The sequence below is a fragment of the Asterias amurensis genome, chromosome 2 (assembly GCF_032118995.1).
Source record: "Asterias amurensis chromosome 2, ASM3211899v1".
Taxonomy (NCBI): domain Eukaryota; kingdom Metazoa; phylum Echinodermata; class Asteroidea; order Forcipulatida; family Asteriidae; genus Asterias; species Asterias amurensis.
The window spans coordinates 9,130,889-9,146,876 of NC_092649.1; the positions used below are offsets into that span (position 1 = coordinate 9,130,889).

Genomic DNA, 15,988 nt, shown 5'->3' on the forward strand with positions numbered 1-15,988 from the left:
TTCTCTCCTATGTGTATGTGTCTATATGTTTTCCTTATTGCTCTTATTTTTGTACTTTTACCTGCTAAGTTAATAAATGAATGAAATTAAGTTGTACAAACTCAAACCCAGTCTTGGTATCTAAACCGGACCCTCAACCCAAATGGTTGGAGTATCGGATGTTTCCAGGTCTCGATTTTTGAAGAGTCAGTCTATCTCTTGGAGAAAATGTTCTGGGGTCTTGTATTGTGACCTTCCGAGACCTTAACTTTTTTTTAAAGCTTATTATAGTTATCAACTTCACTGCCAAGGAGGATTTTTTTTTTAATTAAAAATAAATTCATAGGATAGATTTTGTTCTTGTTTTTTAAGAGGCAATGTATTCTAATCTTCTCACAAAAAAGGGGATGGTTGGTGTAGTATAAAAAATAATTCATAAAAAAAAAAAAAATTCCTGTTTTAGAAAACATTATTTGCATTTTTTATGGAAAATGTTGCATCCTCATTTATATTTTAACCAAAGCAGAAAATAAATAAACTAACAAACAGACTGGCAGAAATCTTAGTATTGTACTTTATTTTATTTTATTTTATTTTGTTGTATTCTATTCATATTAACATGATTACTTTTGCCAAGTTTTAAATTACATGAGAAATTTAAATTGTAAAACAATTCACTAAGTTTAAAGTGAAATAAAAAAAGGGCCTTCATGGTCAACTTTAGTTTGGTGAAAAAAAAAGAGTCCTTATTCATGAACTGCAGACAAAAAATACAAGTCTCTAACCTCACATTCAAATGATGTAAAATGCCACTGTTAAAAATAAATACCCTTCAAAGACAATTCTGTCAAAATCCAAAAGCATTTGATGCATCACATTTTAAGTACATTTGTCTACAAAGAATGTTCAGTTCATTCCTGAATTTTGATGACATTCAATCAAAATAGCATTGAATCTGTCCTTTAAACTGGCGCAAAAATCCCACTTTCGAATGTACAAACCTATTTGTTTTTGCTGTTCAATTGTGTAAATTTTCAAATTTTGCCCGGAAAGAGTATTACAAAAACTGACATTTTACATAATTTTACTGTGAGTGAGTGAGGTTGAAGAATTTTTTGCCCACATCACAAAACTTACTTTTACCTTGGGAGTCCCTCTTTAAAAGATGTCAAGGGTGTCACACTCTTAGAATTTAGTAACTTTTTGAAAAACAAGAGCTTAACTTATCGGCATGTGATCCTGAATTCAGGGGAACTTCCTAACTCCCTGACAATTCAAGGCCCTGCAGTGATGGTTGTAACAGCCCTGTGGTACATTGTAAGCACGTGCTGACATAAGGTTATGCTGATTTTATAATCTGATTTCATGCTGACATTTTTACCAAGGAAACGAGAGGTTTTGTTAAAATTTGTCACCAATCTTTTCATCTTGCTAACCTATCCAGGTATTACCTGGGTGAAATTAACCTTATTTTGTTGGCTAAAAGGAACGTTACAGAATTGGTAAGAGAAAAAAAATCGTGAAGATCACAGATTTACATCAAACTTACACGGTCTAATGATGATGATAGTAGAAAACATCCCTTGAAATATTTCTGCCAGAAATGCCATATTTGATGAGAAATAAACAATTTAACTTTGCGTTTGGAGCTTATCGCTAAGTGAGCATTTTATCCATTATTTTTTTGCATCAATGTCATGCAAAATGTTTTATCGGTTTGTCACTGCTCTCTCGTGACCCAGATGGTCGATCGATCTCAAACTTCTACAGGTTTGACAGTTTATGTACATGGTGGATTACATAAAGTGCTTACAATGCCAGCAACTGTTTTGTTAGCAAAACCAATTCTGTAATTTCCTTTAATTGATGAAGTTTTATAATTTGATATCATCTACTAATGACGACTTCGTTCTGCCCCCTTCTAACCAAATCACAGACCAGAGTTGATTGACACCCCTCTAGAAATAATGGTCTGGTCCAGCTTAGGATATCATGGCCCTCACTGCAAGGGTTTTAAAAGATAGATAAACTGGCCTCCAATAATTTCTCTATAATTGTGATGCCCAATGACGAAATCAGTCTCTTCTAAAAAATTAGTGACAGCATTGAAATTTCAAACAACCGAATCATTATTCTTGGTACCAATGGGATGTGACATCCAAGCCTTGCAGTGCATCGTATTGCTACACCTCGTCGCTAACCCATGGAAGGGTAAAAACTTAAAAACAACGCTGATTGGCTGCTCTGCGAGCATGCTTGTCAACAACTTCTGAGCATTTGTAGGGCGCTGAGTTTGTGTGTGTCAAAACAAAATTGTTTTGATGTAATCTACTTCAAATGAACAATGTTTTTACATAACTACCCTAAACTGCATATACAGGCGACATGTCACATGAACAGGAAACGAATGAAAGGAGACCCGTTGCTCTTATAACTTGATCCTTTTTTTTTTAAGGGGGGGGGGGATGGTGAGGCTCTGACCATTTTGATCAGCATGCTCAGAGTGGATCAACCACAGGACTAATTAAAATATCAAATGGGTTTGAATCCCACCGGAGTGATTCCCCTGTGGATTTTGTTCACAGAACTCGGGGAAAGTATAGTTCATAGTTCAAAGAACTGAGATTACAGTGCTTAACACACACATCGGTGTAAGGGTACAAAGCAAATTATATTCTCCATTCTACTAATCTATTTGGATGAGCACAAAAAATACTTTTTAAGTTTTAACAGGAAGTGCCTGGTTTCGGCACGGTGCCTCACAAATGACCAAAACTTAATTCCTGAACTTTAGGTCAATGACTTTAAGTTGACTTCACTAAAAACCTTTGCTACAGAGGTTGACCCATCCATGGACAACAAAGCAACGAAATCATCTGATATTTCCTCATCCTTGTTATCTCTCTTATCAAAGCCGACCTTCTCCGTCTCGTGACAACACGCAGCGGCACAAGCATTGTTGTGGTTTCATCTTAAGAACTGCCTTGACGATTTCAGCGGAAGAGTTCCACTTTTGAACTCAAGCCAAAATGATTTGCACTTTTTGAGATTGACAGTTTATTTTGTTCTGTGACTGTGTCGCCTAACACAGGGTCCTGTGACGGAGGTTCTAGGAATCCAAGAAAAGTTGATATGACAATATTTTCCATGCAAAGAGAGATCCTGGTGTTATAGTTCCAAAGAATAATGGGCTGGCCGTAGGATATTTCTTCTCGTGTAGATAGCGGGCGCCGTACAAGATCTTGAATAAAAATAAAAAACAACACTTGAAGATGTGATGATCTGTATCCATGTCTTTCATCACAAATGCCTATGGTGGGGCTATTCCAAGCAGATCAGAATTTTGTGGTTTGTGCAATCCTTATATTTCTTTTTCCCTCAATGTTTTTATTGTATGGTTGTAGACTCTTGCAAATATTGAACAGTATTGCATGGTTTTTTTTATTGGTCTGCCTAAGCAGATTTTTACGTGTTATAAATAAAGAATAACGCATGTAAAAGAACCCAGTGCACTTTTCGAAAAGAGGAGGGGTCCGCCTCGGTGTTCCTGGCTAAGGCTGCTGTATGCGCCGTAGCACCTTGTAAACCCTTACAAGGTGCTATATGATTGGGTCTCAGAATCCATCACTGCAATAACCTATCTTTCTGAAAGTTTGTATATACTCAGCGCCTTGAGTACCTTGTTTGGTAGATATGTGCGCTATATAAGACTTCGATATTATATTATTAAATAAAATTGTTTTTTGAAAGAGGCCGTCAAGGGATTGTTCCCTCAAGCACATTTTACAATACCCCCCTCCCCCATCACACACCAGTGCGCTTTCTTATTTCTGTACACATATCCTACGTTAGATGTTGCAGAAATAAACAAACTATTCAGGACTGGCAAACAAAAACATGTTCCTGTTGTATTAAAATCCCACAACACATTTTGAGGAGGAGCAACACTGATCTTTTTTATCTACAAACAAACTTATTCTAACAGTTCCTAAAACAAGCACACCCTATGGCGATCATGCCTTTACAGTATCTGCTCCCAAACTCTGGAACTATTTTACCATTAAATATCCGAGCTACAAAACCTTTTGACATTTTCAAAAGCATGCGTAAAAGACATTTGCTCGTTAATATCATGTTTATCCACTTGTTTTTTGTTCGCGTGAAAATCTGTGTTTATTGTGCTCTTAATGACAACCTCTGTATACGTTGATAATCCAAGTATTTTGTTAGTAGGTTTTTCTTGAATTTTCTCTTTTCCAGTGTCTCAGAATATGTTTTGTCATATATGATAGATGGCACGATACAATTTTTGTATTATCATCATTATTAATAGGGATTGTAAACACACATGTTGTCATATTGTCAGAACCAATCGCACAAAAGAAATATCCAGAATAACTAGTTTCAAGAGCATAAAAGAATTCAGGCTCTTCTTAGCCGAATTCCTAAAAAATGCATTTTGACCTTAAGTTAGGCGTCATACAGAACAGTTCAATGATGAGTTTTATAAACCCACAAAAAAAAATGTGCACACACCAACTACCTAAAAATGATTCGAGTGCGAGTACAGTTTAAAATATACCATGCCTGATATATGGCAGACGGTGCGCCCCCAAATTGTTCCCATACTTTAACACATACATTTCCTCTCGTACAAAAGTCCCCCCCCCCCCAAATAAAAGTCACAAAAGAAAAAGATGGTACACCATGCCACATACCAAGCAGAAATAAGTTTAAACTCAACATAAAAAAATTATTGAACTGGTGATACAAAAAGCCTGTATTTGGCACGGGACCATTCCTACTGAAGGACCAGTCAGTGTCAACCAAAGATCAGGGCACAATTTCATAAAGCCCGTAAGCATAAAAACTTGCTAAGCACAGAAAAACCTAACTTAACAGAAACTGGTTACCAGCCAAAATTGTATAATGTTTTACATTGTTGCCACTGGTGCCACATTCATTTTTTGTATTAAGCAAAGAAAACTGCTAAGCAGTATTTTCTGCTTAACAGCTTAATGAAAATGTTCCCTGGGTGCAAATGCCTTCTTAAAGGGACGTCAGAGAGAGAGTGCATTCGTTCAACGATTCATTACCTCTGACAGACAGGCTTGATACTTCACGGAGGCAATAAAGCCAATTGTCTCCATGCCCCCTGGGCATTGGCTTGGTGCCCTTGAAATGCTCTCGTAGAAATTTACTACTTCTTTTACCAAGGAGAAAATGCCTTGGTGCCCTTGCCCTTTCAAAAACGAAGCATACAGGCCTGCTTCTCTGAGATGTTTAACAAAAATAGAAGTAGATTGTAGAAATGATGATCTGACTTACATGTTTGATCACCTGGATGCATTTATGGCTCTCTTCTGGCTGGCCTTTCTTGATTTTTGTTGAGCGGCCTTCACGTCTCTGACTGCCTTTTGATGTCTTTTCTTGTACTCCTGTTGTGGGAAATGGAGAGAATATGAAGAAATAAAAAGAGTTATCAGTGAAAATAAATGAGAAAATAAAACATCAGGTCATTAACTATTTTCCGCTTTTACAGGTCCTTTAGGTTGTTTAGCAGTTTGCAAACAGTGAAAATACTCAAAACAATATGTCAAATTCTGAAAACGCAAATCCCAAAGACAAGTTCACATTCCAAGCACAAAGCACAAGGAAGAAAACGTTGCCTTGGATCGGTCGAGTTGGTCTTTGAAAAGTGTTGTTAACCGTTTGTTATAAAATGCATATGAGTAGAAAGATATTGTAAAAGTAAAATACCATGATCCACACAAATATGCCTCGAAATTGCACGGTTTTCCTTTTACCTCGTCGACTAACACGGTCGACCATTTATGGGAGTCAAATTGTTGACTCCCATAAATGGCCGACCGTCTTAGTTCGCACAGTAAAAGGAAAACCACGCAATTTCGAAGCAAATTTGTTTGGATCATTGTATTCTACTTTTAAAACATCTCTCTAACCATATGCATTTTATAACCAACGGTTACAAATGCTTTTTATAGACCAACTCGTCCAATCCAAGGCAACATGTTCCTTTAACAAGGACACGAGTGACAGGACCATGGACAGGACCCTCGAGTTGGCAAACAAGTGATGGGTAAATAGTGAAATACTCACCCCTTGAAGATCAGTTTTTTGCTGCTCAAACCATTTGTTTAAGGCTTCGTTGCTCAGCGTGCGACAGAACAGCTGTGGTCCAGCTATGAAAGAACCAAACCGGAAAATCCAAATTTTAAGACAATGTGAATTAAACCAAAAGCAGCAAGCCAACCTGTCATATGACATTATACAAATAATGGTTGTGTGTGAGTCGCTGTCACAAAATAAAATGACATGGTGAAATCTGGCAAAAACAAAAATGGAAAAGCCGGATTTCAAACTTTGGCAGGGGGTACCACAACAATTTAAAGGCACTGAACACGTTTGGTAATTGTCAAAGACCAGTCTTCTCACTTGATGTATCTCAGCATGTGCATAAAATAACAAAACCTGTGACGATTGAACTCAATTGGTCGTTGAAGTTGCGAGAGCATAATGGAAGAAAATATGCCCTTGTTGCATAAGTTGTGTGATTTCAGATGCTTGATTTCGAGACATCAAAATATAATTCTGAGGTCTCCAAATAAAATTCACAAATTTGAGTGAGAAATTACTTCTTTCTTAAAAACTACGTTACTTCAGAGGGAGGCGTTTCTCACAATGTTACTCGTCACCAAGTAAGGTTTATGCTTATAATTATTTTTATTAATTACCAATAGTGTCAGTGCATAACTGTTAAATTTTCATCGGATATTAGGAATATTTGGGGGGTTGTAACCCCAAACACCGATGTGTGTAAAGCACTTTACACTAATCTTACTTTTCAATCTGGTGTCATCATCGAGAAAGAAGAATGTGTGACTGACGTGTTTAGGTGGGTCACTCGCAGCGTCCCCTTCAGCGCCTTGTTTCTCCTCCACCTCCTCCTCCTTGACTTCTTCTTCATCAGACTCTTCATCGCTGCTGTCTAGAGCCAACTGCCTCTTGCCTTGTTTGGTCGCGGCCAGGATGTCCCGCTGAAGAGAACTGATACCCGTTACATCCTCTTCTTCTTCCTCTGCAAGAAGTTATGAAAATAAATATCTGATTCGGCAACAATTTTATGGCGTCATAGTGATAAGCTTGGTTTTATACTTCATGGCAAAGAGCATGCAGAGTGAATTTTCTTGATCGCATTGGACTTTTTCGCGGGTAAACTTACTTTTTTTAATATTATTATTTTATGCAAGTCGCCAGACACACAAGGCCTGAAGGCAACTAAGTGAACTACAACATGCATGTTGTGGTCGTGGTGGTATGCTCAATTTGCCTGCATTAAATTTATTACTTATATTTGCAGTACTTCTCTTCCACCATTGCTTACAAGCTAGGTCATATATTTTGACAGAAACGATTAGAGGCCATCACTGGCAAAGTGCCCTCATATGTTTATATTTTTAGTCAGTCGGTTTGTTTCACCATCGTCTCTGTTTTACCTACATCAAATCATCTTTCAAGTGCGAACACTGGTAAGATTTACCCATTTGAAAGTAACTTTTGGTCATGGTTCAATAATAATCCAGTGTGAACCCGGTTATACCAACACCCAGACTTTGCTGTGACATTCCCATGTCTCTCAAACCCACTTACCAATCTCAGTCTCTCCAAAGAAACTGAAAGGCTGACTTTCCACTGCCTCTTTTCCGATGTCCAACTTGGCGACTTCAAAGTATTTCTCCCTCCCCACTTCAGGTGCTACTTCATCCCTTGCTTTAGTTCTGGAGAGACAATTTAAATATCAAGTTAAAGGCAGTGGACACTATTGGTAATTACTCAAAATAATTATTAGCATAAAACCTCACTTGGTAACGAGTAATGGGGAGAGGTTGATAATGTAAAACTTTGTGAGAAACGGCTCCCTCTGAAGTAATGTAGTTTTTGAGAATGAAGTAATTTTCCATGAATTTGATTTTGAGACCTCACAACTAGATTTTGAAATCCCGAAATCAAGCATCTGAAAGCACACAACTTGTGGGACAAGGTTTTTTTTTATTTCAATATTATCTTGCAACTTCAACGACCAATTGAGCTCAAGTTTCACAACTTTGTTATTTTATGCGCATATTGAGATATACACCAAGTGAGAAGACTGGTCTTTGACAACTACCAATACGCCTCTCTTAATATTTATGCATGACGTCATAATTCGTAGCCAATCTGAGGCTATGGGCGCACGTTCCCCATCACATGCCATGGCTGCGCCCATCGCCTCGTTTTGAGTAAGCATTGTGACGTACCTCATGCATAAATATTAAGAGAGGCGTATGGTGTCCAGTGTCTTTAAACAAAAACAAAAGGAGCAAAAATGTGTCGTGAGTTTAGAGCACAGGACTCAAAATCTGACTGGATCTACTATGTCGAGTGATAAACGCTTACTTTTTCTGTTTCACTGGCTCCTCGTTATGAATCTCAAACTGGGCGTGGTCATCTCTGGACGGGTCATAACGCATTTGACTTGGATCTCTGCAAACAAAAATTTTGTTGGGTTCCACATTAGTAAAAAAAAAAAAAAAGTCCAGCATTAGTAAATACTCTATTTTTGTATTGAATTGAATTGATGAAAAATTAAAACAAAAATTATCTCAGAATGTAAAATTAAAGAGCTAACCAGTCCTTATGTTGGCAATCTCCCTATTTTGCCTTGATCTTTGTTTGGGACTCCGTATCATGAAAGTCTACTTTTATTTACGGTGATGTATGATTATTGCCAAGTGGGAGGGCACAAAAAAACAGATATTAATGGACCTAAAATGGACCCTTGCGGTATAGTCCATGCTCCAAATCAAATGGATCTGAGCAGCTGTTTTGAATGAAAACCCTGACTTTGTCTGTCAGAGAGATACTAGTTGTGATACCAGTACTATACAAAAAAGAAACTGCTGCTAACGGTGTTCCAACGATTTGTCCTGTGGATGGGCTTGGAAAAATTTTAGGGAATCCAGGAGTGAAGTGGTTGAGGGAAGACACACTCACTTGAAGTTTGATGTCGTCTTGTGCTTCAAGCTGTTCATGGCTTGACTTCCTACAATGCCTTGTAAGATGGCGAGGGATCTTTGTTTCTCCTCCTGCTGATCTTCATCATCTTCATTCAGATCACCTTGGATAAACAAGACAAGACTGTTAAAGACACTGGACACTATTGGTACTCAAAATAATTGTTAGCATAAAAACATACTTGGTAACGAGCAATGGAGAGCTGTTGACATTAAAAAACATTGTGAGAAACGGCTCCCTCTGAGGTAACGTAGTTTTTTAGAAAGAGGTAAATTCTCACCAAAATAATAAAAGACTGCAGCTTAATCCTTTTATTATACATCTGAAAGCACACAAAGGATGCAACATGGGATTTTTTTCTATGATACTCTCTTAAATTCTTACCCAAGTCCTCTTCATCGTCCTCCATGAAATTCACTCCCATCTTAAAGCGACTGTCTGTGCCAAAACGATCTTGCAGTTTCATTAACTGTTGCATGAGAATAAAAAGAGGACCAGTTTGTGTAAGTCTATAACGGAGTAAGATTTGGAGGTAAACAAAGGTTGTGGGATGGCCTACATGTAGGCTCCAAGTAAGTTATTGAATATATATTTCTGAACTGCTTCAAGTTTGCACTCCATCAAGGAATCTTCGATCAAGTTCCAAGCTTCTCCTCATTGAACCCAAGTCTTGACACTCATGGGGGTGACAGGTCTTTTTCTTCAGCTGCGCCACGCATCTGAAACTCTCTACCACTTAATCTTAGATCTTGTCTTTGTACCACAAAATTAAAATCTCTTCTCAAAACTTATCTTATGTCACAGGTTTTCAAGGACTAAATTTGTTGTGTCTGTTTTTCTTTGTTTTGTTTTGTTTTGTTTTTTGGTTTTACTGCGCCATGAACACCCAGCAGGGTGGATATGTGCGCATTACAAGTCTTATTGTTATTATTATTATTAAGTGTAAAAACAGTGTAGGGTTTGGGAGTAATGTAGGAGGCCTGGTATTACACTTATAAAGGGGCACCAAGGCCAAGACCAGGGGTGGATTTCACAAAGAGTTAGGACTAGTCCTAACTTGGGACTAGCCCAACTTGGGACTAGCCCAACTTGGGACTAGCCCAACTTGGGACTAGCCCAACTTGGGACTAGCCCAACTTGTGACTAGTCGTAAGAGATATTAAAAACATATGGGTAGTCCTAAGTTAGGACAAGTTACTCGTCCTAAGTCGAGATAAGACTAGTCTTAACTCTTTGTGAAATCCACCCCTGGCAACAGAGGCCATCTCTTTTGCCTGGTCATGCCCTGGTGTTGTTAACCACCAGCTTTTACCAGAACCACCACAACTCATCAACACAGTTTTATGTACTCAGTGTTTCCCGCCAAAACTCACTAGTAGATTGAATAGATGGATTGCAACTGCTGTCGTTCAACAACATCTTTGATATAAAACAATGGAACCATGCCCGCGTGTATGAGCTGCCCACATCTTTAAGCCAATGGTAGCATTTTATGCATGCTTAATTCATAAAAAATGGTGGCAAATGCAAGCTGAGTCTTCCCACCAACCAAAGTTCCAATTCTTACTAAATCCTCCATATTACTTTTTTGAAAAGACAGTGCACTCACAAACTTTTGACACACCTCAAACAAAAAAATCTTCAGATTCCAAGTTCTAGCCGTACCCAAAATTATCTTACCTTTTCTCCAGCTTTACCATGAAACTGTGGTTTGATCTTGAAGCGTTCTTCATCAGCCTCCTCGTCAATCTCCATCTCTTCTTCATCATCGCTGTCAAACAATCCAGATAACTTCTTGGTCTCCCTCTGTTCTCATCATGAAATAAAAACAGGGCTTAAACCAGGAGTTTCTCTTAACTTTTTTTTTCACTCGCCTGCCGGACAAGTCAACCAAAATTTTGGGCCGCCCCCAAGTTTTTCCCTTAGCTCATATTATGTAATATACACTCAATTCTTGAAATGAAAATATAAAAGAAAAACAAAAACAGTATTCTTCCGAAATTTGCATTCTGGGAATATATTAACCCCTAATTTCCAACCTTTGCAATAATTTCTTCATTAATATTCATTTTTATGGATTCATAAACTGAAAATCAATAGGCCTATGGAACTTCATTTTGCAATGAAAAATTTGCTCAGCAGACTAGTAAAAATGGTTTCGACTTGCCCGGCCCTGATTTTACTCGCATTTGACTGCTTATTGCGAACACTGTTGAACCCTCAAAAACAGACAATCATTTTCAATGCGATGACCAACCGTTTGAAACCATTCAACTGACAGGTTGCATGTGATGGCATAATCTGTGCACAAAACTAAATGTGCGTACTGTGTAGATGAATTCACCACATTTTATCATATTGCCAGCTGGCATATTTTATCTTTTTTTCTTAAATACCAGGGACAGCTTATCTTTTGTGATTGGTTGAGAGGAGATATGGCTATATTTAAACCTGCAATATAAACACGGTGAGGAGTGTTTAACCATGGTATGAGGAAACTTTTCTTTGATTCAAATTTCTTGGGAATAAAAACTGACTTCTTATTCGTAGTGAACTGATTCTCAAAATGCTTTATACTATCGAAAGCTGACAAGTGAGTGTTTATTGTAGGATTTGAGGCATTGCATAGTGAGTATCAATATACATTTGGTTTGTGGTAACACCATGTGTGTATCTACTTGCCAGGTAGAGTTTGTTCTTAGAGAACTGTCTTTCTTCATTCTAATACCGCAGAGTAGATTTATTGGATGTTCAGGAGACTTCTCAGCTCTGAAAAGGACTGTCATGATGCTTTTTAACTACTACCCGGGCAGAAGGTATAGAAAATTAGCTGGGACTACTATTTTAGCTAAGAAGGATCGTAACTAACTGCACTAACGTGGAGTCAGTTCTTGGATTGGTCTCTGAGTGTGTTTTGGCATTTATTTTAAGAGTGATAACCAAACATCATCTACCTTCTCTGTAAATACATACCTTGACGGCATTGCCAGCTTTTACATCCTTGAGACTCTCTCCTTCCTCATCAGAGTCGAACCTCATATGCCGACCAGAACCTGTATCTTTCCTTGAATCCTACAAAAATGTAAATGGGCAAGGTCATCAAAATCATCTACTTCAATAATAATAATATACATGTAGAACACTTAGAAGAGCGCCGGTATCCGCCTAAAGAAGGCGCTCATGGCGCTTGAGGAGAGAAAGACAAATTAGGACTGAGGATTGTGAGAGGTTTGAACAGGTGAGATTTTAAGTTTGTCTTGAATGTTGTGATGGATGGAGATGATTCCACAGTAAGGGGGGAGCTGGTTCTACACCCGGGCTGAATCCTTAAATCCTTCCATCTTTAAACGACAGCACAAGACTCATCTCTTCAATCCTGGAGTTTTTTTCTTTGCCAAACGATGCCCTTAAGTGGCATTCTTCTAAAGATACTGTGCGTTTTGTAAAGTGTTAAAGTGCAACGTTGCAGTACCCCCTGCTAAAACATAGGATTCGAACTGCCTCTGGCTACCGGGCAACCTCGGTAGTCTAGTTGGTAAGACACTGCTCTAGAATTGCAAGGGTCGTGGGTTCGAATCCCACCCGAGTAACATGCCTGTGATATTTTTTCACAGAACTCGGGAAAGTACTGAGTATACAGTGCTAACACACATCGGTGTATGGGTAAAAAACCAAAATTAATATTCTTTATCCCCGATGCAAATTTAACATCTCTTATATTGTAAAGTGTTGTTTGAATTTGGGCTAAAATTCCACAAGAATGCAGGGCTTGTTGCTCGAAGTTTTTAACAAACCAGAATTAATTTTACAAGACCTGAATCTAAATCAGAAAGTACTTTCTTTGAACAAGAACCAAGTGAAGATTTGTCTTATTTGCTTCATACAAAAGTATACTTTGATGCTCATCAAAAAAAAGAGAAATCTTTAAACAATGTATAAACAAATATTTTTTGATTTAAGATATCACACAGGGAAGCGTTATAAATTCAATTGAGAAATACAAGACTACCGGACTCGTCTAGTTTATCTGAATCTTTTTATATTATATTGACCCATTTCACCTGACGTCATCATCAGAAAAATCTTGACTGCGCCATACTGGTGGGCAATTTCACTGTGCGTTTTCATATATAACTCTATGCATACAGTATGCTGTGCGTTATGCAGTGAAGTGCGCATTTTAGGCGACGCGGCGTTAATATACGTAGACCTAACTGCCCACCAACATGGTGAGCGTGGCATCAGTCGCCGCGTGTGACGCACGTGCAAGGGGTCAATTAATGTACTTTGGTACAAATGTACTTAAGATTGCTACGGTAGTAGTATTATTTGGATAAGTTGAGTTTTTGACACAGCATCCTAATAGTTTGTTTGAGTGAACATGGCTTCTCACAGTTAAAAATGTGTTATCCTTTCATAGACCTTTTGCCATAATGTGTCCAAAGAACATGAAGAATATATGCATAAAATTGATAAATTGATACACTTACCACAGCCTTAAGAGCTTCTTGGATGGCAGTTTTCTGATGCAAGACGGCTGCTTGTCGCTTCTTTACAGACTCCAGCCGAATTTTGTCCGAAAGTGCACGTTTACCACCTTTAATCTTAACTGAGCCAGGCTTACTAATTTTTCCCGCTTTCTGAGGAACATCTATTGAATCACTGGAATCACTGGAATCACTGGAATCATTACAATCAGAATCATCACTGTCTTCTTCATCTCCCTTCTTTTTGTTCTTTGGGTTCTTGTTTAAGATTCCAGTGTTATCTTTCAAAGAAATTTTCTCTTTACGAGGACTATTTTTTAAATCCTCTGTGATCACAGCATCACTGGATTTGTCATCCTCATCACTATCATCATCCTGATCTTGATCATCCCCAAGTCGGTGATCCTCTTTGATTTCAATGTCTTTACTTGCATCACTCTCATCGTCCTCATCATCATCTTCATCACTATCGTCAGAGTCACTTTCACTTTCCTCTGCCTCGTCATCCTCATCAGAGTCTTCAACTTCTTCATCTCCTCTAAGATCACTTCTTTTGATCTTCTCGATATCTTTGACATCTTCCTTGGCATCAATCTCACCGTCCTCCTCATCGTCATCTTCATCGGAATCTACAACTTCATCTTCCCCTCCAAAGTGATCTTCTTTTAAGTTTTTGGTGAATTCAAAATCTTCTTCAGAATTACTTTCCTCTTCCTCCGAATCCTCATCACTGGTATCATTTTCGCTTTCCTCATCTTCTTCAAGATTGTGTTTGTCAATCTTTCCCTCATCCTTAGCATCGCTTTCATCTTCATCATCATCTTTGTCTCCTTCTCCGTTTGCAGCACTCTCATTAATCCCCATATTGTCTTCCTCATTAAAACTCTCTTCCAGAATGGCATCAGTGTCGCCACTAGTTCTTTGGCCATAAGATGAAACTCCTTCATGCATCTTTAAGGATGAAACATCAGCACTAGCCAATCCTAATCCCGGATCAGGATTCTCCACCTTGTTTTCCAAGTACTTTTCTTGTCGGATATTATACTCGCCGTCGGACAAAATCAGAGACACCCTCTCCTTGTGATAGTAGTCGTCCGCCCAGTTGGATAAAACTTGTTTCCCTGCTCTGTCCGGCTTCCTTGTGATGTTACAAATCTCATCAGTGTCCGCTGATCCACAGGACTCATTATCGGATTCCAACTGGCAGTGTTTAAGTACTTCTCCGACCTCAGCAACATCCTCCCGTTGTTCCTTCTTAGACTGGGCAATATTTGCTTCCGTGTCGGTTTCATTTGCAGTGATAGGCCACAATTTGACGAACTCTTTTTTGTTCTCTTTACGCTTCACCTTAACAACTTCAAAGCTGTCCTGTTCTTCCGCGTGACTAGTCGCTCCACCAATTTGTCTCTGAAATTGCTGGGTATGAGATTTCTCGTTTATTTTCTGTCCCGTCAACACTGACTGAAGTCGTGTCTTACTTTTCTTCTTCTGGCCACAGTCGGGAAACTCCCCCATTCTCTTGCGGTCCATAGCAGATTTTTCCTCCGGCAAATGCCACGTTAGTTTCGTCACGGAGGACTCGCTCATGAGTTGGTCATTTTGAGGATTCTCTTTGAACTTCCGGAGGTAATGTCCGTATTTGGAGGGGTCATAGGTCATATGAGATCTCTTGTCTCTGCGTCGCATGTGCATGATGGGAAGAACCCGCCCAAACTTGCCGACAATCCAGCTCTGTGGACATGCAAAATAAATGTAAAATAAGGCAATCATAAATCAGGTCTATGCTGTTCTATATATTCTGTCAAATTTAAATAAAGTCTTGTAAAATGAAATATTACAACCTCAGACCAAATTGTCTCAAGATCAAAAAGTTGAAACGAGCTTTACCAACTGACCACCCATGCCACCCAAACAAATACTGTAAGAACTACTGAACCTACATCTTCCCCTGGTATAGGGGTACCAGGAACAGCCGCCTTCAGGATAAAGTTCTCCACCCCAGCTTTATTCAGATTCTCCTCCAGCTTAGCCATTGCTTCTTCTTGATCTCTCATCTTCAAGGTCTTCCTCACAACAGGCTTTTCATCGCCTTCGTTTTCCAGATGCGCTTTCCTCTCGGCTTCTAACCTAAAATTTAAGGGAGAGGAATTGGTCAAGGAGGAAAATGTTGCAGAATGTTGTCGGTGCAAAATGTTGTATATCTCCTAAAAAAGCTTTTACATTATGCGGGAGTTTAAAATGATAAAAACGTAGTATCTTGCTTAAAATAGCTTGAATGTTTACACAAAATAAGTGCACGCCAAAGGTATAACATTTGGCATTTAGCATACATGTATCTGTGCAAGATACAAGGTTTTTTGCAAAAAGTAAGATATACATTTTGTTGTAGTGACACAAAATACATTTATTTTTGGGGTGAACGAAGAAACACTTTCTAAGCGGCATTG

The 15,988-nt window shown here is 38.5% G+C and overlaps 1 protein-coding gene across 2 annotated transcripts in view; it reads right to left on the reverse strand.

Moving 5' to 3' along the window:
• Positions 1 to 582: 582 nt before the first annotated feature.
• LOC139949856 (uncharacterized) overlaps positions 583 to 15,988 on the reverse strand; it is a 31,208-nt gene continuing 15,802 nt past the window's right edge. For both annotated transcript variants that reach the window (XM_071948413.1, XM_071948422.1), the window contains exons 5-16: positions 15,482 to 15,668; positions 13,545 to 15,272; positions 12,028 to 12,126; positions 10,735 to 10,860; positions 9,439 to 9,523; positions 9,034 to 9,157; positions 8,437 to 8,523; positions 7,651 to 7,778; positions 6,842 to 7,078; positions 6,100 to 6,182; positions 5,308 to 5,417; positions 583 to 3,220 (exon numbers count right to left, since the gene is read on the reverse strand). In XM_071948413.1, the coding sequence (XP_071804514.1) occupies positions 5,316 to 5,417; positions 6,100 to 6,182; positions 6,842 to 7,078; positions 7,651 to 7,778; positions 8,437 to 8,523; positions 9,034 to 9,157; positions 9,439 to 9,523; positions 10,735 to 10,860; positions 12,028 to 12,126; positions 13,545 to 15,272; positions 15,482 to 15,668 (2,986 nt within the window). In that variant the 3' untranslated portion in view covers positions 583 to 3,220; positions 5,308 to 5,315. The remainder of the gene's footprint in view (positions 3,221 to 5,307; positions 5,418 to 6,099; positions 6,183 to 6,841; positions 7,079 to 7,650; positions 7,779 to 8,436; positions 8,524 to 9,033; positions 9,158 to 9,438; positions 9,524 to 10,734; positions 10,861 to 12,027; positions 12,127 to 13,544; positions 15,273 to 15,481; positions 15,669 to 15,988) is intronic.